Raw genomic sequence first — 21,644 nt, 5'->3', positions numbered from 1 at the left:
TCACCGCTCCCTTTCTTTTTCTTTCTTTCTTTCTTTCTTTCTTTCTTTCTTTCTTTCTTTCTTTCTTTCTTTCATTATTTTTTCTTTCTTTCTTTCTTTTTTCTTTTATAATGGATTCTCAAGGCACTTGCAGTTTCAGTTACACAGGTGATAGCTTCAACCTATAAAAAAGTTGAGCGCGACCGCATCAGGCGTTATGGAGAAGGAAGCTGCTGACGTTGCGATGACGCAGCTTGCTTCAGGCCAAACAAAGTTGCCTCTATTACAGTGGGATTCCCTCAACACAATAGAAATCCTTCACCGCTCAAAAGAGAGCAATGAAATCCTCAACTGAAACTTACCCCGGAGGATGATGCAGGAAGAAACAGATATGGCGTAATTGACGTCTGCATCCCTCGATCCAAAGAGACGGCATAATCAGACTTGATGAAACGATACAAACTGATCAAAGTGGACTTTTTAAATTGTCTTAATTTTTTATGAGCAGGTATCAAGAAACTAAAGAATACAATTATCAAATATCATAAATCATTGAATAAGATATAATGCCACATGCACTATTCAAATAGCCTACTGCAGCGTAGTCCTACAACTCAATTCTGTAAGAATACTGACACAGAGGAATGTTATTTATTATGCTACATTTTTTGATTTGTTTTTAATATGTAGGCCTACTATTTTATTCCTCTTTATTTCTCTATTATCACTGTAATATTTATTTCCGTGTAAATTTGATTAACTTTAGTTCTTAATTCTGTTGTTTTCAATGCCTATTACAAAATAAATAAATAAATAAAAACTATTAAAAAAAACATGCTCAAAAAGCCACTTTATTAGTTCCAAACAGAGATCTGTTATCTTGCGTGGGTGGTTTCTATATTAGGAATGATTTTGCGCAACAAACAATGTGCAGGAAATTCGACTCATTTGACCCATTGAATAGCCCCGTAAGTACAAACGCGCAGACGAGGTGACTTGCTCAGTGCTCAAATGAGCGCGCAGAAGAATGGTCCCTCTGTCCAGTGAACAGCTCGCGTCAAGGGTTGACGCGTGTGACGTCACACCCATTGGCACGTGGGCTGTGGCATTCAGAGTTCTCATAAACAAAGGCACATTGCGCTTGAGCTTCAGTCTTCGCGTGCTGCCGAGGGGGTGAGATGCGCACAAAATAGTCTTTGGCATCACATTCGTCTATAAACGGAACTTCTATTAAAAGGAACAGCTACATGGATACATCATTTGCAACTCTTCTAATAGCACTTTGAGGTAGCTATGTTATGGAAAATAAAATCGTATTTTCATTGTGCTGTTATTGCAATAAAACGGTACTGTAAAATGTAAACATTTGAGAAGGTTGTAAAGGAATATATCTAAGCTATACTTAAAAAGCTTCTTAAATTGAATCACTTTTTTCATATTTAGTCTTTAAGAAATAAGTATTTTATTTAGCCACAGTTTTAACTTAAATTATACAAGTTTATTTCAAGTCATCTGAGTGCTTTGATCTTACAATAATAGATTATGTAACGGGCACTGAAATGTATAAAGCGTTGAATGCATGTAGATCTTGTCATCTGGAAGAAAAACGATTAAAATCTTTATCTATTTTTTTTTTCACAGGAAAGCAACGTAGATACACGCTCTGACATCAACCCTCACGAGTCTTCAGATATTGTTCCACGAGAGATAAAAGTTGCAGGTGTGCGCAGGTAAACTAAAGCAGACCAGAGAAATGTATTTCAGAAAGTTTGCATAAACATACTTACTATCCGGTAGAAGAAAATAACGGTTAGGTCAGTCACTTGTCTGTGTGTCTATATCTTATGCAGAAGGTTAACCGTGAGAATCCAGAAGAAAAAAAGTCACTAAGACCATTTTCCAAAAGCTTTAAACTGAGATTCATTTAAATACATATATATAGGCCTATATATATTTTTTACAGTGTAGTTTTCTAACATTGCAGCCATGCCCTGCGTCCAGGCTCAGTATGGGACATCACCACCAGGAGCCAGCCCTGCAGCTCAGAGTTACAGCTACAACACCACGGGAGAGTACAACTGCGACTTCCTAACGCCGGAGTTTGTCAAGTTTAGCATGGACCTGACTAACGCAGAAATAGCTGTTACTTCTTCGCTCCCCAGTTTCAATACATTTGTGGACACCTACAGTTCCAGCTACGACGTGAAACCTCCCTGCCTCTACCAAATGTCCCACACTGGAGATCAGCTGTCCATCAAAGTGGAGGAGATTCCCACGCACAGCTACCAGCAGCACCATCAGGCGCACCAAGCCGAGGAGGGCATACCCATTAGCGGACCTTTATACTATAAACCGTCTTCCTCAAACATCACCCCATCACCCAGTTTCCCTGCTCCTTCCCACCACACGTGGGACGAAAGCGGGTCCCTTCACAGTTTTCATCAGAACTATTTGGCGACTTCACATATGATAGACCAACAACGTAAAAACGCGATGTCTCGGTTGTTCTCTTTCAAGCAGTCTCCCGTTGACACGCCGATGTCGAGCTGTCAGATGCGCTTCGATGGATCTGTCCACGTATCCATGGGCCAGGACACCCAGGGAGCTCACCGTACGCTGGAGAGTTTTGCCGTACCGAGGAAACAGCACGGTGTGGGTTTATCCCACTCGCTCAACGTCGGCCACGGGCACCCATTACTGGAAAGCCCGGTAGCCTCCCCTCCGGCTAGAGGATCTCCATCCAGTGAGGGTTTGTGCGCAGTGTGCGGGGACAACGCAGCCTGTCAGCACTACGGAGTGCGCACTTGTGAGGGATGCAAAGGATTCTTCAAGGTAAGAACACGTGTATCGTGTCCCAATCTCACTATTGCTTCAAATTTATCATGATTATAGTTTCTGTAGCCTGCCCACTTTCACTTCTTATAGATTAGAATTTGGAGACTTGGGTAGGTTTAGAACCGGTCTACAGTATAGCTACCCTTAATTTTCGCACTTGTATTGATTTGACCCAGAATGCACCTAGGGACACCTCCGCATTTCTGCCACCATTCCTTTCGTCTAGACTTAAATTGGTTTGTGCCAAGAGTCGTGTTTTGCCTAACCGAGCGTAACGGGCGCTCCCAGTGGTGACATTAAAACAGCTCTTTAAGTCCCCATCGTGATAGAATAATCGCGCTAATCCGACAAGAGGGGTCGTGGAGAGAGTGTCGGGGGACCCCAAATTATGACTGCCCACGAATCTGTATTTACCGAATGTCTGTCCTGTCCGGCCCTTGAATGTATTACACAGCTTTGGGTTAGAGTGCAGGCCTTGAGTGTCATATTCATTGTAAATAGCTGTGATTGAAGTTCAAGTTGTTAAACACGTCAGTGCCATGTGCATGGAGTTATATTACAAACTTGCTCATAATTATTAACATCACATACACGTTCTATTATTATTATTATTATTATTATTATTATTTTATTTTTTTTTGTAGCGTACTGTGCAGAAAAATGCCAAATATGTTTGTCTGGCAAACAAAAACTGTCCTGTGGATAAACGACGACGAAATCGATGCCAGTATTGCCGGTTTCAAAAGTGCCTGGTTGTGGGGATGGTAAAAGAAGGTATAGTCAATTGAATTGTGTAAATCATACTTTCATCAAACAATATGTATATTACCCTGTGTTATTACAGAGAAGTAATGTGTTTTAATGGGCAGTGTATTGTATATAACCAATACACGTTTTTTTTTTTTTTTTTCAGTCGTGAGAACAGCCAGTTTAAAAGGTCGGAGGGGTCGCCTCCCCTCGAAACCAAAAAGCCCGCAGGACATCCCGGTCTCTTTGACACCCATCAATCTTCTGAACGCCCTTGTGAGAGCGCACATAGACTCCAACCCTTCAATGTCCCGACTGGACTACTCTAAAGTGAGCGTCAATCTTCCATCCAACATTGCACAGAATGCTATGCATTAGGAAATTGTAACAACATAGTGATTGGTGACGTTGTAATAACAGACCTTTATTTATAGGCTATATATATATATATATATATAACATTATATACAATTCGTTACCAATAAAATTAGGCTAATACAGATGTAATAATAGTAATACAAGTATAAGATTCTCCCTTACTTTTTTTTTTTTTCTTTAACGAGACTGCTGTGTTATTTTGCCCAAATAATAAAAGGGACGTTTTAGAAGTTGTATGTAGATATTCAATTCTATTCTAATTACTTTTTTTTTTTTTTTTTTGCATTAAATTCTAGTTTCATGCAAGCCCAGATTATCACAGTGGAGGTGATGAATCTCTGTACATTCAGCAGTTCTACGATTTGCTCACTGCTTCGATGAGCATCATTCGTGGATGGGCCGAGAAAATCCCCGTTTTTACCGACCTGCCCAAATGCGACCAGGAACTCCTTTTCGAGTCAGCCTTCCTTGAACTTTTTGTACTGCGGTTGGCTTACAGGTAAGAACGCATATCATGTTTTGACCGGAACTCATTCTATTTTAATTCAGTTTCCAAAGGATCCTCAAAGATAAGTGCCTATTTTACAGATCCAACCTGGCCGAGGATAAACTTGTTTTTTGCAATGGAGTGGTTTTACACAAGTTGCAGTGCGTGCGAGGCTTTGGGGAGTGGATCGACTCCATCGTTGAGTTTTCTTCCAACCTCCAGAGCATGAACATAGACGTCTCTGCCTTCTCCTGCATTGCTGCTCTCGCCATAGTAACAGGTAAGACACATCTGATCTTTTCCAAGTGATACACATAGAACTGGACAACAGCATGCCTCAGACCTCTAACGGGTTGTTTCTTATCTTCACAGAGAGACATGGACTAAAAGAGCCAAAGAAGACAGAGGAACTACAAAACAAGCTAGTAAACTGTTTAAAGGATCAGGTGTCCTGCAGTGGTGAATTGTCTAAACTGTTGGAGAAGCTGCCAGAGGTGCGCGCACTGTGCACGCAGGGACTGCAGCGCATCTTTTACTTGAAATTGGAGGATTTGGTTCCCACGCCTGCAATCATTGACAAACTCTTTCACGACACGCTACCATTCTGAACAACATGCGGAACAGGTCCATCGAAATGAATCATATCTCAATATGGCGGACTTGAAGAAATGAATGTTGGCGACATTGGTGGATGGCAGCTTATTTTTCCATGTTTGGAGCTCTGTGGTCCGGGGACAAAGGTGAACAGTCCTCTTCAAGACAACCGTGGAGGAAATAATAAAGATTGTTCAAAATATTTAAAGCATTACGGATAAAAATAAAAAGTGGGGAAAAAAGACTATTCTTATGCCTGTTAAAAGTTACACTATTGAGAAAAAAGTGCGGTGTGGTGGAAGTATAATTGTGTTGTTATGCGTCATCGTTTATGTTGATACCTGCGAAATAATTTTATATACAACTTCATATATGTGGAATACAATATGTTATTATTTACGGGAGCAAAATCATTTCGACAAGGTACTTTAACCACTATAGCTAATGAGGTAATTCTGTATTACATATAGAGATTGTGGGTGTATAACAACACAGCTGCGCACAGGAAGATCTTAAATATGTCTGCAACATTTGTGGACAACAAACATTCATTTCAGAATGGATAAACAATATTTAGAGCATTTTTTTGTGTATATGATTTTAAGTAGAAAACTGTTATTAAGATATGAGTCAACCTTTATAGTTTAGAAAGTATGCATGGAATTCGTTATGAGCTGTTAACTTTCTCCAGCACTTTGTATTAATTTCATATTGAAATAATGTCCATGAGGTTTTTTTTGAGGATTTTTTTTTTTTTTTTTTTTTGCCTTCTATGTTAAGCTTTTCTGATCTAATGCATTGCTGAATAAACCTAACTATTATATATTTTGTCTTGTTATTATTATTATTATTGCTATCATTATTTGATCACTAAGGTTTAATTTCGATCAAAATTATTTTATCATGTGGTCAAATTTTCTTATGCAAGTTTATGGACGTTTTTTCCATTAGTGAAGTAAATTATACATCGTTTCATTCATTCCTGAAACGAAAAATTAAAAATGAAAAATAAAATCGCATTTTTCGGAGGCAAAATTTGTAAGTTGCATAACTTGTTTAAGCATTGCCACCTAGACAGGGTTTCCCTTCACTCGATACGTTATTTATCGTAGGACAAATGAGCAGGGTATGAAACTAAAAGAACTGCCTTGCCAATAAATCTAAATAAAACGCTTCCCAAATTTCTTTTTAATATCTTTAAAAAGAAAGAAAGAAAAAAAGAAAATGTTCGCAGTTGCATTTACAGGACTGTCGAACGTTCACTACTTCTCATGCAGTTAGAATTGCACAGAAGGCCTATTCATTATGCTATCCAGAAAAGTGTTCACAAATGACGAAAATTTGTCATATTCTTGCTTGAATTATTTCAATTTTATAGACTAATGTCAGCCGTAAAATGTGAACAATTTACATGAATGCTTTGTATTGATTAGCCTATGAATCACCATTCCTCCACAAATTAAGATTTTATAGAAAACAATTAATTTGTGGTACAGCAACTTCTATCGTTTTACAATAGTTCCACTACACTAGCTAGAACCTTTTAAAGGTCATACTGAACAGCTGAAATAACAAAACACAATCAGGATGCAACAGCCTGTAAACCTTTTAAATGAGAGTGTGCACTTGCGTTCCCGTCATAACGCTACAGTAACAAAATACGTTTCTGTGAAGGATTTGGTCAAATCTGGGCATGATAATAGCTAATAATTAGGGAAATATTCTCAATGTTTTTTATTTATTTATTTAATTAAATTTTTTAGATAATATAATATACAAGAAACCACTATAAGAAAAGAAAAACATTTGTGAAAGGTTTATGGCCGAATTCAGATATGGTTGAAACATTTGTTAATGAACACATTTACATTCAATCTTTAAATTTAGCTTTACCAGGTGTCACTATCCAGGTGTCAAGTTGGATGCATATGACATCAATCCCCAAACCTTTCTAGGGCTGGGAATATAAAATATTGACTTATGTTTGGAAGAAAGGCCTTATAAAAATTATCACATACACGAAAGGGATTCATGAGCCTCAGATCAATAGACATCCTGTTTCTCAATGCTTTGGACCATAACTGACTGTGACATGTTAAAATAGAGAAATCAATATTATCTGAGAAATGTCAAATTTATTATAATTATGAGGCTGAAGCACTAGCAAAAATGTTCCAACGGGAGCTGGGCTGAAAGGAGGGGTTAGTTCCTCATCTGAATCCAGCTTAGTCCGTGTGTGTGTGTGTGTGTGTGTGTGTGTGTGTGTGTGTGTGTGTGTGTGTGTGTGTGTGTGTGTGTGCATGGTTGAAATGGAAATATTCACTACACTTCCAATCATGACATGTAAGATCTTCTTGAAAATCTAGCATTCCTTATAAACATTTTAGAAACTAAAAATACTAATGTTACTATGTGCCATTTTAGCTGATGACTGCTTTGCAGAGGAATTTCATTTGATTTATGACAGATAAATTGTAAGGAGAGCAAAGAATATACAGTTAAAGTCACTTTTATAAGTTTAAACTTTATTAAGTTTACATACACTTAGTTTGAAGTCATTAAACATATTTTTTTAACCACTCCAAAGATTTAATATTAGCAAAGTTTAGTCAAGTAATTTAGGACATCTACATTGTGCATGACACAAGTAATGTTAAAACAATTGTTTAGATTGTTCATAATTCCAGTGGGTCAGAATTTTACATACACTTAAGTTTACTGTGCCTTCAAACAGCTTGGAAAATTCCAGAAAATTATGTCAAGCTTTTAGACAATTAGCCAATTAGCTTCTGATTGGAGGTTTAATGAATTGGAGGTGTACCTGTGGATGTATTTTAAGGCATACATTTAAACTCAGTAACTCTTGCTTGACATCATGGGAAAATCTAAAGAAATCAGCCAAGACATCAGAAAAATATTTGTGGACCTCCACAAGTCTGGTTCATCCTTGGGAGCAATTTCCAAATGCCTGAAGGTGCCACGTTCAACTGTACAAACAATAGTATGCAAGTATAAACACCATGGGACCACGTAGCCATCATACCGCTCAGGAAGGAGATGCATTCTGTCTCTTAGAGTTGAACGTAGTTTGTGAAAAGTGCAAATAAATCCCAGAACAACAGCGAAGGACCTTGTGAAGATGCTGGAGGAAACAGGTAGACAAGTATCTATATCCACAGTAAAACGAGTCCTATGTCAATATAACATGAAAGGCTGCTCAGCAAGGAAGAAGTAAGTGATCCAAAACCTCCATAAAAAAAGGTTGCAAGTGCACATGGGGACAACTGTCTTACTTTTTGGAGAAATGGCCGCTGGTCTAATGAAACAAAAATTGAACTGTTTAGCCATAATGACCATTGTTATGTTTGGAGAAAAAATGTGAGGCTTGCAAGCTGAAGAACACCACCCCAACCATGAAGCATGGGGGTGCTTTGCTGCAGGAGGGACTGGTGCACTTTACAAAATAGATTGCATCATGAGGAAGGAAAATTATGTGGAAATATTGAAGCAACATCTCAAGACATCACCCTGGAAGTTAAAGCTTGGTCGCATATGGGTCTTCCAAATGGACAATGACCCCAAGCATACCTCCAAAGTTGTGGCAAAATGGCTTAAGGACAACAAAGTCAAGGTATTGGAGTGGCCACCACAAAGCCCTGACCTCAATCTGATTGAAAATTTAGGCAGAACTGAAAAAGCATTTGCGAGCAAGGAGGCCTACAAACCTTACTCACTACACTAGTTCTGTCTGGAGGAATGCGGCAAAATTCCAGCAACTTATTGTGAGGAGCTTGAGGAAGTCTACCAAAAGAATTTGAACCAAGTTAAACAATTTAAAGGTAATGCTACCAAACAATAACAAATTGTATGTAAACTTCTGACCCACTGGGAATGTGATGAAAGGATTAAATGCTGAAATAAATCATCCTCTCTACTATTATTGTGACATTTCACATTCTTAAAATAAACAAGGAATGTTTTCTTTGAATAAATGTCAGGAATTGTGAAAAACTGAGTTTAAATATATTTCGCTAAGGTATATGTAAACTTCTGACTTCAACTGTAAATCGGATTGCTATTCATGTGTTGAAAGTTTCCTAAATGCATTAGATTATATCTTCTAGAAGGCTTTTGGCTTTGCCTTAATCTCTTTCATTGGCAAAATAGAATTCAATCCCAATTTACTAAACATGCAAAGTTCTGCTGGTGACCCAAACTAAAAGTGGGTGGCTCTACAACATGATCATGAAAAATGTAATTTTGGGGACCTGATTGGTATCCAGTAATCACCTTCCTGAAGATATCTTTATTCCTTCAGATGTTATGTCTTTACTCAAGCTATAGTCATTGTTGCAATTGATCAACACACACCCTTGTGCTGAAAATTCTGAGATTTGTTATTATCATCCCCTTTATATTTTTTTAACAGAGCACAGCTTTAACTGTAATCTCATTTAAACATCTCACAATCAGTGCAACAAAATGTATACAAATTAATGCAAGACTTCACTGACTAGATCTGTCAGAGAAGCCTCTATGTTCTAAGCATGCAGATGGCCGGTCTGGAATCAAAAAAGGACCAAGGGACTTGCCATTTGCTCTGAGCCCAGACCAGCACAATGACACTTGATCAGTTATGTATTTCATGCAACCTCTACTAATGATTCATGCATTATTAATACCACTGATTTGTCAAAGCTACATCAACACAGACCTCTGAAGTTTAGGTGATGACTTTAAATCAAAATTGTGTGGCACATCTCTGTGGTGATAATTAATATGTATAAATAACTATGCATAATAGTGTATGGAAGACTGATAGACAAAAATGGTGGCAAAAAAGGCATTCAGTAAATGGATCCATTCATTGATAATACTATCAGCATTAAGGCATACCCAGCAAACAGAGAACATTCAGTTAACATTAGTTATGTTTTATTTTTATAACTATACACTAGCATTTTGGTTGGGTAACACCTTTAGTGCTATTGTTGATTAAGTAATAAAATAAATAAATATTTTTACCTATATCAGTACCCACTATCGCTGTCTCATACATACCAGTGCTTTAGTCTGCAACATACAGGGAAACCTAGAAAACAAAGACTTAATTTCAGATACCTGCTAAGGATTGAACTGCACGGAATTGTCCATGTAAACCACATTCTCTTACACACCCATCAAAAAGTGTTCCTTTAATGCACAAATTAAATCAACACTATGAATGAGCAGAGAAATGAAGAGAAAACAGCACATTTGCAAACACTTTAAAAATGTTAATTCCCATAGCTGATTTTGTTGTGTGTTTTCCACAATACGGTGTGTGCCATGCCTTTACAGATAGTGATTTGCATGTGACCTTTAATTTAAATGTCTGGAAAGATTGAACGTCAGAGGGTTGCTATTATTTGAGGAAAGGAAGTCCAGGCCAACATCCTCTAACCCTCCTCCTCCCTTTCAGAATTCTGAAATGTACTATTTCATTGATTAAATTAGATCTTCATTGATGTCACCATCACAGATATTGTTGGGTTATTGTGCATAACATAACATTTAATTTGTTAATTAAAAAATATATATATATATATTTATTCAGAGCAGATAAAAAATACTACAATAGAAAATATTGCAATAAAACAATGTAATTTACAAATCATGTATGCAACAATATATATATATATATACAAATGTACCCCCGAAATCTTCAGAGAATGACTGATAAAACCTCCCTTCAAAAACATACGATTTTCCTTCACCACATAAAATTTAAGGGACAGTTCACCTAAAAATGAAAAATCTCATTGTATACTCACCTTAATGCCATCCCAGATGTGTTTGACTTTTTTTCTACTGCTGAACAGAAACAAAGATTTTTTTAAGAATATTTCAGCTATGTAGGTCCTCACAATGCAAGTGAAATGGTACCAAAAATTTGAAGCTCAAGTGGTTATATACATATCTTCAAAAGGTTTATGATAGGTGTAGGTGTGAAACAGATCAATATTTAAAACTGTTTCTACCATAATCTCTCCTCGCTTCCCAGTAGGCAGTGTATGCACGAAGAATGCGAATAGGCAAAAAATAAAAAAAGAAGAATGTGAAAGTGAAAGTGAAGATTGATAGGAAAAAAGGACTTAAATATCAATATTTTTCTCTCCCACACCTATTATGTCCCTTCTGAAGCCATGGATTTAGCCACTGGAGTCAAATTGATATTTTTTATCCTGGCTTCCTGTCCCTTTGGAGCTTAAAAATGTTGTGCCCATTCACTTGAATTTTGAGGACATAGAGAGCAGAAATATTCTTCTAAAAATCTTTGTTTGTGCTCAGCAGGAAAAAGAAAGTCATACACATCTGAGATGCCATTAGGTTGAGTAAATTAATTTTCAACTGTTGCTGTAAACTGAAATACGTTGAATTTTATGATAAAAACATTATGCCCACTGCTGAGAAATTCTAAAAACACAGTTGAGGAAAGGCCTCTGCACACTTCCTATGAAATCGAAGAATGGACATAATTTAAAAAAAAATCTGGCCAAAACAAAGGTGTTTTTGAGTTTGTTTAGGTGGTTTGTAACAGCTGGCCTGTGCTAACATTTTGGAAAACTTTGTACTGGCTGCTAAACACATTTTTACTGCAATTGGTCTGCATCATCAGTAGGTGTGACCTGGAGCTCCACTTACTTTGAGGCTGACAGCTAATTCCCATTCAGTCAGTTAAGATCAGTAAACATGAATACACAGGTGGTTTTTTTGTTGTTAATTTGTCTACAAAAGGAATCAAATCTACTCAAAAACTTTTAAGTGCTCATTCACTCCTGTTCAATCTGCAGCCAAAAGACATTTATACATCCGCCTTAATCTCTTTCATTGGCAAAATAGAATTCAATCCCAATTTACTAAACATGCAAAGTTCTGCTGGTGACCCAAACTAAAAGTGGGTGGCTCTACAACATGATCATGAAAAATGTATATTTGATAGGAATGCCTATCTTTCATTTGTCTGCATTCTGCCCATTAACACTCTTTTATACACCCATCTTTGCAGTGTTCATAAATACAGTGTAATCGGTGTTCATAAATACAGTGTAATCGGTGCATATTATGGCCGCATATAGCATGTTAGCGCATTAGCGTCATGAATTCAGAATGTAAACAAGACAAATTACACAATATAAACTGCATATGGGGGCCTGGGTAGCTCAGCGAGTATTGATGCTGACTACCACCACTGGAGTCGCGAGTTCAAATCCAAGGTGTGCTAAGTGACTCCAGCCAGGTCTCCTAAGCAACCAAATTGGCCCAGTTGCTAGGGAGGGTAGAATCACATGAGGTAACCTCCTCGTGGTCGCAATTAGTGGTTGCGGAGAGTAGCATGAGTCTCCACATGCTGGGAGTCTCCGCGGTGTCATGCACAATATGAGCAGACTGACGGTCTCAGAAGCGGAGGCAACGGAGACCTGTCCTCCACCACCAGGATTGAGGTGAGTAACCGCGCCACCATGAGGACCTATTAAGTAGTGGGAATCGGGCATTCCAAATTGGGGAGAAAAAGGGATTAAAACAAAATCTACTGTATATATTTCTTTTAAATCATCATCGTGTAGATAATACAGCATCTTTGACTGATCTAGTGTGAATTCTCATAGAATAAGGCATGAAGTCATCATTGATAACACATATAAATGTCACATTAGTTTGTTTTACATGTAGTTTTGAGCATCCTCATATCTAAATGAACCTCTAAATGCCTCCCCCAGCGGTGTGGGCAGTGTCTGAATGTTTGCAAACAGTATATCATTGCTCAGCTGTTTCAAACATCTTTTTAACTCTGAACAAAGAACCAAGAAGAACTTCTCCATAAGTGTGCTGGGACCTGAAGGCTTATGTAACACCATATATAAAAAGAGAGTTTTCTGAAATGAATGACGGTAATGGAATTGCCAAGCTGTAAATAGTTTTAGTAGAGTACATTTGAAAACTGTGCAACTGAATGCTGCTGAAAAGTAGTAATTTGAATAATATTTATTGGCAATCATATCAGATGCTTCTCAGCAAACTAGTTTACTCTTCAATGCTGTGAAGATTATTAGACCACTGAGTAAATCTGTTTTATTTGTTTCACTCTGATAAAATGCATGCCCTATACAGGCATCTGTTTGATTAGCCTAAAAAAATATGTTTATTCAAATTAGTGTGTCCAGGCATATTTTATCTCCATATTGTTGTCTCCATGCTGCTTCTCAGTTTTATTTCATCTTGTTGGCAGGCACGATGACCACATCTATTTTTTCTTCCATTAATCCACATTTTGAATGCACTGTAAATCAAATGGTTGCCCTGCCCACCTTCCCATCGTTTCACAAAAGCAGCCTTCCTCCACCCTTAACAATATGGGATATTCATCCTGTGTTTTATGTCATGGGGGTTGGTGAGTGTGCTATCTCCATGGATACGTAAAATGAAATATGACAGAGTGGATGTTGTTAATTACTCAAAAGAAATTAAATGGAGGTGAATCAAGCTTTGAAATGTGAGTGGAATTTAAGTAGTCACGCTCTGTAATAAGGCCATCTTCTGTAACAGATCAGTCTCACAGTGTTAAATAAACAGTTGACCCTTGACAAAGAGAGGGAGAGTGAGAGTGACAAAAAGAGAGTCATCTAAATGAGACTAGCAAACTTGAATAGAGTCATCTAAACAAAGTTGATTAGACTGCATTGCCATGATGCCCCTGACAACCTTTTAATTGATTTTGTCACACATATGGGGTACTAATACTTACAGCATTTAAATTAATTTAGTATTTTTTCACATAAGAGAACATGTTATCCAATATGAGACATATTACTTTTGTATAGCCAGGGCCAGCCATTGGGTTTGTGGGGCCCTAGGTGAAATCATGAAAATTGTTCTAACTTTAAAACATCCACTGCAAACGTGATGAGCAGATTTTTGAAATTGAAAGCACTAAAAAAGAAGCACTATACTGTATAGCTCAGTAGATGACAAATAACGTGTCCAATAGCTTTTGTTTCCCAACATGAAGATGAAGATGCTGTGACAAGTCGCCATTTTATCGCCTTATTTTGGTCAACTTTGAACTTTTTTCTAGAAGTACAACTAAACCATTGTCTCAGTTAATATGAGGTCATGGAAATTGCAAGTATGATAATTACTGGGTAACATTTTACAACAAGGTTTGCATTAGGTATCATTAACAATGTGCTGGTTTAATCTTGACTAATGTCAGTTTATAAAAATACAACTGTTTATTGTTTGTTCATGTTAGTTCATATTGTATTTACTAATGTTATAAAATTTGTAATGTTAAAAATTGACTATTATATGTAGAAATTGACATGAACCAAGATTATTAAGTATTGTTCATAGTTATTTAGCCTACTGCTAACTAATGTAGTTAATTAATGTTAACAAACACAACCATAAGCGTTATCCATTAAAGTAACATCAAATAAGAAAATGCTGTTTAAAATAATTTTAGATAGATTTAATTGTATAGGACATTGCTGACAATGCTTGAAATACCATTTTAACGATCCACATAACAGAGTAAATGTTTATTTAGAGCAACAAAATCAATGAAAACAAACATTTGGCCAGAAAGTGTGCAGAAGTGAAAAAGTTAAAACATCAGAGAAATGTTTCTATCTTATGACTTGTTCATTTACTGTGCACGTGTTCAAGGGTGTCCCAGGCACGTTGGGGCCTTAGGCGGCTGCCTGTATCACCTGTAGGACAGGCAATTCCGAGGTGTCTGTAAGGCAAGCATTTAACAACAGGAATTAATTCTGTGAACTTTTGGGCTTTTGATGTCTGTATTGATTTAACTACAAAGCCGTAAGACCCTTATCAGAGAGCCCATCCTAAGAGTCTATCTGCGGCTGATAGGAGGAGGGTGGGGGCGGTTTTTGTGCAAATCTTTGCAGGGCTTATATTGACTATTGAGCACATGAAATATAAAGTATTTTCAAATAAGGAATGAAACAGAACGTTAACCAGAAAAAATTTGCAAACTGCCTCACAGCAAAGAACACCCTAGAAAGACAGCAAAAGGCAAAATTTAAGAGTGATTGGGTTCCTAAATTATCTGAAAATGCTCATTAATTAAAAAAAAATAAGTGATTAGAAAAAAATACTTTTAAAAATGTGCTTTTGACAAGGTGCAGTCAGCGCTTTTGTTCTGCAAACTGGGAACAATGAGACCGATATCCTCAGTGTTTTTTGCTTTTACCCACCAGCTAGCCTAAAGCTAAGTTAAAGTCTTTTAGGACTTGGTGCCAATGTCTTAAATCTCATGGGACATTTGAATCACACTTGGAGTTGAGCAATAAGACAACAGACTTTTTTTCACGTTTCCTATAGCCCTGAGGGCAGAGTACATAGCTGTACAGACTGTACAGATAAGTGAGTATAAATAAACCTTCATTAACGTTATTATTAATATTTAAAAAGAAAATTATATAGCTATGCTGCCTGTATCTGTTACGGATTGTACTTCTATGTATAGGTTGACTCCATGAGTTATCAATTCCTATAGATATTTACAGTATGCTATCAATATACCTAAACAATTGCACTCAATGGAATCAATGCCCATTACAGATGGACTTGGTACGAGCACAGTAGGATTCTGAACAACAGAATACCCCACAGAGACTGTACATCCACACCTCTCTGGCCATTAACCCATTCAATTACCTTCCACCATAGGGATCTGTTAATTACCTTAATTGCATTGTTAATGATGTGAGACCTTTAAAACAATTAAAGTATCTTCTACGGCTATCAAAGTGCAAAAGGCAGAAAGCTCTTAAATAAATTCTATACTGAAATATATTTAAGAACGGATTAAGAACTAACATTAGCCAAGTGAACTAAACTAACTCTGACATAATTTGTTTGACGAGATATGCAACGTCTGGATGAGCCTATTTATCATAGAGCCTAATTAATTTTTAGGTAATGAATTTAGCTGGACACTTACACTTACATACAATGCAAAAAGCATACAGCAAAGGGTCTGTGGTGCAAAGACTAAATGTTATGATGTGGTTGTGTGGCAACATGAATATACAGGAAATTGACATGTTAGTTCCAAATCTTTTGCCACTTGTGTTCAAACCCAATGTGCCTCATTTCAGACAAGTGCTATCATATGGCGAATATTCATGGATACGCATTATCGAGTTGATTGACAGGTGATGTCTGTATCTAAAAGGTGATTGGCTCCTTTACCTGTAAGGCGGGACTTCCTTTCTACATCCGTTGATTGTTCGACAAACCAATTTCTCCCATTCATTTAATTAGAATTGGCCCTTCTCTGGAAAATAGTCCCTAACATTGCTTTGTTTAGTCAATTTGAATTTGTTTGTTCACTAAATACAAAAATTCTTGTTAAGAGAACTACTAATTTCTTGTTCAGCCAACTATCAGTTGGCAATATGAGAACTTCAATTTTGTCACCATTTCAATTATATGAAGTTTATGACAATCTTTGTCTCTGTAGAGAGGTATCCCTTTCAAGGCAATTTTTTGATATAGACACAAAGTACAGCTCAACCCTTAACACACAAACCTACAACCAGATCTCATGAAAAGTTGTACATAATTTACGAGTTGGCTATTTCGCATGGTCTCGCAGGATGCTGTTCGCATAAACTCGTGCGACTTCATCATGTGCAAATTCGAAGAAGTGTCTAATGCGGAAGGCGTTATGGACATTCTTATTAATATTATACCCTAACCAAACCCCTTATCTAAACTTAACCAATCAGTAAAATGTGTAAACATGATAGGAAGCTGTTGTGTGTGACAGAAGCAAGTAATTGTCACATATTAGATGGAAACGATATCCAGCGACATCACTGGCTGTAGTGAAAGTTGTAGGAATTTAAACAAGTGCAGTTGCACTATATCATACAAATTAGCCAAATTTAGAACAGTCGTACGAATCCTGACGATTTCGTCATGAGAGTGTGTTGCACTTACAGTGGTAACAACAAAAAAACAACAAAAACAAAATAAATAAAGTCAGAAAACAGCAAAAAAATAACCCTAACCACATAATTTACTCATTTTGCAATGCATGCTGGGAACTTGCAAACAGAAACAATGTTCAATGTGAAATTGTTAATTCAGACAACTCTGTTAGACTAGTTGGGACAACATATTGTCATTCTAACATGAGTTGTTTTTATAGATGCAAAGTAATTCACATTTTGAGTTTCTGTGACTCAAAAAACACCATAAACTGGATAAATATTGGATGATTAAATTTTTTACAGTGTATGTTTCCATATGGTGTACTGTCTTGCTCCAAAATCAAAAGTATATACACTTCCATCTCCAGCAAAGTACATACTTTTGGTGGCCTGTAAAATATGTAAATTAGAACACAGCTATAGTCTCTCTGTGAAGTGCAATGGAAAATTACTAGTGGTAAGGGGACAGACATAAAGCCTACAGAACTTCCCCATCACATTTTCTTTGACGCAGCTTTTACATCCACTTTATTTCTCTCTCACACTCTTCCCTGCCCTGGTAGACTTATTGATTATTTGATTCAGGGTTAATCATATGACACTGTTCCCAGTTAGAAATTTCTTTGGATAATTCCATCTCTCTGAAAAAGACAAGTTTTGAGTTGTAGCATATGTGGCCATCTGTGAGACATTATTTGTGCATCATCAAAATAACATTGTAAGTAGTGTAAAAATTTTCATTTGATTATTGATTGCAACCAGATGTATAAGACATGTACTATGAAGAAAAATATTTGTATCTTTTTTTGTAAAAATAAAATAATGATTTAATATAAATATATATCTACACTGTAAAAATTGTTGGAAATTGTAATGGTAAAAGACTGTAACAATTCTACAGTAAAAAAAACATAAATTGGTTAACAAGCAGTTACTGTAAAATATAGGTAAAAAACATTCACGGTAAAATGTTGTAAACATTTTTTAGATGTAAAAAGTATAATTTTCTGGTAGAATTAACAGTAAATAATTATATTATAATTAACAATCGAGAATGTGTAATTTGTTACTATAAATTATTGTTAAAATTACGGTTAAAAAAAACAGTAATCAGGCGCTCACAGAATTCCCTGCGTAACCCATTACATTTCATTATATTTTATGGGAATAGTTATGTTTCTTCTTATTTTTCAATATCAGTCATGTACATTGGGATTTTCTGTGTTATATTTGATGTAGTTTAGTTAATTTTTATTTCATACACTGTAAAAAGTTTGCTGTAATTTTTACAGTAACTTACTGGCAGCTGGATGCCAGTAAGTTACTGTAAAATTATTTACAGTAATATTACTGTATTTACATTTGCAGTAATATTACTGTATTTTCATTTACAGTATATGTACCGTATTTTCATTTATAATTAATTTAATTTAAATGTTATTTAGTTAAGATTTCATTTGTATTTATTTTTTTTATTAATATTTTCCACCTGTAAGAAAATCTAATTGTAGCAACACCCCCCCCCCCCAACCCCCCAAAAAATCACAATTACTCATGCAGATTTTACATTTATTGTCTTTGTTGAACATTTACTTAGTAAAACAAGTTCCAATGTATCTGTAATGTAACATAGCTAAAACTTACACATTTTCAAAGTGATACAAGCCAAAATAAAATGCAATAAAAAAAATCAGTTTGTTGTTACTTTTTAGTAATTTTGCCAATAAAAGTCAACAATCTCTCTGATGAGACATGCCACAGGGAGATTCAGACGAATGCTTTTTCTTTGCATCCTCTATCCAGATTTTTGGCTGATGTGTGACTTTGATTGCTATTTGGTGCCATCAGGGTTGATTCCCAGAATGAACCTGCAAGCACAAGAAAAAATTAATTATTTCTCATACCAGTGTTTCTCCAACTGTCATATAACTCCGTAATGTTTGCACTTTGGGGTCAATAAAAGCAATATGTATTGAATACCTACAGGTAAAGTGCATAATTAGGTGATGATCCATGACATTCAAATCACTGAATCATTCAAATCACCATAACAACAAAATATATTTTGGGTTACCTTATGCTGCAACCCTGATTTGGAAAAAAAAAATCAATTTTAAAAATATATATAAAAAGCTTTATAGACTCACTAATTAAACTAACCTATATGTGGGAAAAAGTATAGCATTGGGGGGAAACTCAAAGAAAGGCTCTAGCTGGCCAGCACATGCATACGCAGGATGTTCTTACTTCGAGGCAACAATTCTTACCACGGAGCTGCCCTTTTTCAGCCTAGACAGGTTGGCATTACAACAAAATCACTGTCCATTTTCCCACCAATACACTTCACATCCCTCATCTACTACATTGACGGTTAATATCAAAATGAGAATCAGAATCAACTTTAATGGCCAAGTATTTGTACACATACAAGGAATTTGACCACAGTTATTTTCATTGCTCTCAATGTGGATACACAGGATTTATATTTGATCAATAAAATATATATCAAAGTGGATTGACCCTAACCCTAACCCAAATTAGGAATATAAATTCTGCGCAATTTGTTGCCACACTGTCATTTAACAATTGGTGTTACGCCCGTTTCACACATACTCCGTTTGCGGTGCGTATGCGGTGAGTATGCGGTACAGGAGCAGCACATGCTATAGTGCTTTCACATATGCTGCGTTTGCAGTGCGCTACTGATCCGCAGTTTCTGTGTGCCACAAAATCAAAAATTTATTATTAATTTTGATTTTAAATCCAAACGTTAACTTTGACATTGTTTAAGACATTGAAACAGTATGAAAATTAATTTTAATCATTGTGATTCTTTGTTTTACATATAGTTCGAGTTGTTGACAGAAGAAAAACTATCGCGCTATATCTTTTGCTAAGAAGGAGAAGAACGAGATGCATTTGGGTTCACTCAGTCAAACGAGGCAGGAGACAGTTTGGTGCTTGTCTCAGAACTTCGACTTTACAGTGACCGGCACCTAAAGTACTTTCGGATGAGTGCCGAACAGATGGATAATGTCCTTTCTCTGGTTGGAGCAGACATCACAAGGCAAACCCCAACGTATCGTGCGTCCATCGAATCATATATGATGCCATTTTGCAACTTTCGGGACTATAATCATACTTTTTTGTTTTTCTTGACCCTGTAATTTAGTAACTGTAGAACACATTAACTGTAATTATGCGTATATGATGAAATTATTACAGTTTCTTGACAATCTATGTCTATTTTAATGTGAACAATGTGCTGCCACTTTAAATCAGTGCGGTGCAGCACAGCAAAAATAGACTCGGTGCAGAAACGATCGCTGCACTGCTGTATACACACCGCAACTGGAACGGATCGACGGACTGCATCCGCGTGCAGTCTGAAAGCTCTAACCTGTTAACATGGGTACGGAAACAAATACGCACCGCATACGCACTGCAAACGGAGTATGTGTGAAACGGGCGTTATGCTTCTTTTGAAGTATTTAATGATGTACGAACCTCTGAATAAACTCCAGTGTACTGGCCGCCTCTTCCTGGTACTGCACATTGAATACATAGTAGCAGCCAAACAGGACAGCTAATGCTGATGAAAAATCTGTTAGCTCCTGCAGCTGGATGATGACTCTGCCCTCCATAGTTAGCATCCATATTTTTGCTTGGAGAACAGAATCTCCTGTAACAAACACCATCACAGCAGCTTTTTAGTATTGTCACAGGCTATGTTCAGCCTTTGCGTAAGATCTTAAAGCTGGTGTTGTACAGACCCACCATCTGATCATAATCTCAGCCATAGTATCAATTAATTACATTATTTTCATAGCCTTACCAAGTGCAATCACCTTGGGATGCTGGGAACAGTGAAGCTTCTCTCTACATCTGCTGGAGTTGCAGTGACCTAAGTGCAGCAATTAACAAAAAGTAGGAAGAAATTCATTAAATATATAGAGAACATACTTGTGTCTTTCTTTACAATAATTTCTAATAGGCTCCTCTATAGAGGTTATGCTTATATGTCACTATGTGTTATATCTTGTGATACAACCCCTTGACCAGCTCAAGTATGTCTGCCTATCTTGCAGTTCACAGCTAAATTCCATATCAGGCTTATTACCTGTAAAGATTGATTTTTGAACGATGCAAATAAAATGGACCCTCAAATGCATGACACATGTATACAAAACAAGAATAGTCTTTGAAATGTCAAACTATGATCCTAATTACAATCAATATTCTCTAGAAACAGCTGTTCAAATTAGCATTAATACTTACATCAGCCAAAAGAAAGAGTGAATCCTCCCTCTCTCTGAAGTACGTCATAGTGGTAATCATAGATGAAAACTGCAAGGTCAAATTGGCAAATATAGAATTAAAGGTGCGTACACACTGCCAGCGACATCGCGCGCGACAGCGACTCAATACCATTCATTTTCAATGCGAGCACAGCGACTTCCGGTGACACGAGCTGTCGCGACCGTTGGCGCTAGATGTGGGCGTGTCCAGCGACGCGACAAAGTTGAGAAAAGTTCAACTTTGGAGCGACTAACGGAAGCGACAGCCAATAGGAGAGACGACGGGAGAGCTCACGTGATCCTTCTCTCTCTCTCTCTCTG

At 36.8% G+C, this 21,644-nt stretch overlaps 1 protein-coding gene and 1 long non-coding RNA gene across 2 annotated transcripts; one reads left to right on the top strand and one right to left on the bottom strand.

The window, feature by feature from the left end:
- Nucleotides 1–1,143: 1,143 nt before the first annotated feature.
- LOC127646727 (nuclear receptor subfamily 4 group A member 2-like) lies at nt 1,144–5,826 on the top strand. Its single transcript, XM_052130571.1, has 8 exons — nt 1,144–1,266; nt 1,621–1,709; nt 1,964–2,811; nt 3,459–3,588; nt 3,728–3,891; nt 4,236–4,438; nt 4,528–4,706; nt 4,799–5,826. The coding sequence occupies exons 3-8, from the start codon at nt 1,966–1,968 to the stop codon at nt 5,032–5,034; spliced, it is 1,758 nt and encodes a 585-aa protein (XP_051986531.1). The 5' UTR covers nt 1,144–1,266; nt 1,621–1,709; nt 1,964–1,965; the 3' UTR covers nt 5,035–5,826.
- Nucleotides 5,827–18,803: 12,977 nt separating this feature from the next.
- On the bottom strand, nt 18,804–21,409 carry LOC127646396 (uncharacterized). The gene is made up of 4 exons (XR_007970931.1): nt 21,304–21,409; nt 20,861–20,929; nt 20,533–20,707; nt 18,804–18,893 (listed from the first exon to the last, which is right to left on the bottom strand). It is a non-coding gene; the product is annotated as an uncharacterized LOC127646396 (long non-coding RNA).
- Nucleotides 21,410–21,644: the final 235 nt, after the last annotated feature.

This window comes from Xyrauchen texanus, chromosome 7 (assembly GCF_025860055.1).
Source record: "Xyrauchen texanus isolate HMW12.3.18 chromosome 7, RBS_HiC_50CHRs, whole genome shotgun sequence".
In the NCBI taxonomy this organism is placed as follows: domain Eukaryota; kingdom Metazoa; phylum Chordata; class Actinopteri; order Cypriniformes; family Catostomidae; genus Xyrauchen; species Xyrauchen texanus.
Note: the sequence above shows the minus strand (reverse complement) of the source record. Positions and strands in the feature narration are given on the sequence as shown.